General features: G+C 53.6%; 1 protein-coding gene across 1 annotated transcript; it reads left to right on the top strand.

The window, feature by feature from the left end:
* Positions 1-213: 213 nt before the first annotated feature.
* Positions 214-1833, top strand: LOC122562056 (RING finger protein 222). The gene has a single exon (XM_043714522.1). It carries the CDS (start codon positions 790-792, stop codon positions 1372-1374), a length of 585 nt encoding a protein of 194 aa, XP_043570457.1. The 5' UTR covers positions 214-789; the 3' UTR covers positions 1375-1833.
* The last annotated feature ends 362 nt before the right edge of the window (positions 1834-2195 follow it).

Here is a 2195-nt window from a genome sequence, read left to right as displayed (position 1 = left end):
TTAGGCTGTTCCCACAGACCCGAGAAGGGAAGATTTCCTTATGTCAGATAACCGACAGGGAGTGCCAAAGTTCGCTTCCCTCCCAACCACTGTGGACAAGAAACAAAACTAACATCTTCAAAGCCTCATTCCGCACCCGGCTGGGTTTGTGATTATTTTGAACTCCGTACTGAATGAGACACCGAGTCGGAATTTGAATCTCCTCTGCGCGGGTCACATCTGTGACTCCCTCCCCACGAGTTTGATCTGGGTTCGCCCTCGCTCGGTCCTGGTGGCACCTCGGGCTCCACAAGAGTACGGTATGTGAACGATTTCCCGTGCACTTCCTGACAAGCCGCAGGTTAACCACCACCCCCTTCCACCCCCCCCCCCCCCCGCTCTGGGAGAGAGAGAGAGAGAGAGAGAAAAGATGGGCTGGTTGCTGAACAAGTTCAACAAGACTGGAGCTCTGATCAGCTGCCAGCGAAGACACCAGCCAGCACCTCGGCGACCTTGTTGTGGAATCCGGAGGGCAGGATGCGGCAGTGAATCAGGTGTTTCAGGAGGAGTGCAGTCCTGACCTGGAGCCCCCTCAACCAGCTGGACTTGGACTCTGTGTGTGGGGTGTGTGTTACACTGGAGTTGGAGGGAGGGGGGGGGGTTGTCCCCCTTTATCCCCCTCTCTCTCTCTGGGTAGGACCAGCCACTGTTAGTGGGTCTCCACAGGGAGACTTCCCAACGACTGCAGGAGGAGGGGGTGGTCTGGGGAGTTTTTGTTCTATTATTTTATTATTTTCTGTTCTCTGAAGCATGTCGGAGGAGGGCAGCTCCGAGTGCCCGGTGTGTTACGAGAAGGTTTCGCGCCAGAACCAGTCCCTCCGGACGCTGAGCTGCAACCACGTCTTCTGCCACGACTGCCTGGTCAAGACGGTCATCAACCAGGAGCGGCAGCCCCGGAAGGTGGTCTGCCCCGTCTGCCGGCACGTCACCTTCCTCAGCAAGAAGAGCTCCCGCTGGAGCGCCGGGGGCAAGGACGCCAAGCAGACCCTGGAGATCCCCCTGGCGCCCAGCGCCACCCGCGACCTCCGGCCGCTAGGGGCGCAGCTGGGGGCGCCGCCGCCTCCGCCGCCTCCGCGGTCGCTGCTGCGCCGCTGGGTGGGCAGTTGGCGCCGGACACTCGCCGCCGCCCGCCGCCCGGCCGCGGGCACCAGCCAGGTTTTCGTGATCAGCGGCAGGGGCAGGCCCATGAGCGAGGAGGAGCTGAGGGCCCCCGCTGACGGACTGGTGTTGGAGCACCGGCGCTGCAGGCTCCGCTGGGTGCTGGTGCTGCTCTGCTTCATCATCATCGGCGCTGTGGTGGCCGCCATCCTGCCCTGGGTCACCTCCTTCAAATGACAGTCCCACCCCTGTTAGGGGGAGCGGGGGCAGTCAAACCCCCCCCCCAAGTCTGAACTCGAGGAGGGGTGACAAAAGCACTTTAAGTTGTACGGAAAAAAAAAGTAGCGAAACAAAAACCCAGCCTCACTTCACAAAGGAGTTTATCTGGAGCTGTGCTCACCTGCTGCATCCTTTTGCTCAACTTTCCAGGAATGTACTTTGGCAACTCCTGAGAGGGACCAGCCGAATGGAGAAAATACCAATTGCACTTGTACAGAAATTCATTTTTTGCATTAAAATTATGATCAGTTGTCAACTTACTTCCTCAAGACAAATAACTAATGTTGTTGGCTATAAATATTTGGGAATTTTTTTTTGCAACATTGTTATACAGTAGGCCAGTGGCCTGGTGGATGAATTGTACTAAGTAGATTTATCAAATTGTTATTTAACACTGGTAAATTAATCAAAACTGCATTCCTACATACTGTGCGGGACTTGTTATTTCTCATATATCATAATGTGTGTACACAGAATACATCTTAAATGTTATAAGTGCATTTAGTTAGAGCAACTCGTGGGCTAGGCAATAGCATTCTCATAGTTGACTCAGAAATCTAGGTTTAAGTAATATATCAGAACCCGAGCCCAGTCTAAGCACCTAATCTTGTGGCTTAACTGCAGGAATGCTACATACGCCAATGGTTGCTTTTTTTGGGTACAACCCAAGATTGTATCTGCCTGCTCCAGTCATTCAGATTTGAGGTATTCTTGATATTTGAAGAGGAGTTGGAAGCTGTAATATTTTCTAGGCTAACTTTCCTCACTCGAACAAAAGC

This window comes from Chiloscyllium plagiosum, chromosome 24 (assembly GCF_004010195.1).
Source record: "Chiloscyllium plagiosum isolate BGI_BamShark_2017 chromosome 24, ASM401019v2, whole genome shotgun sequence".
Lineage (NCBI taxonomy): Eukaryota > Metazoa > Chordata > Chondrichthyes > Orectolobiformes > Hemiscylliidae > Chiloscyllium > Chiloscyllium plagiosum.
This window is presented reverse-complemented; position numbering and strand designations above follow the sequence as displayed.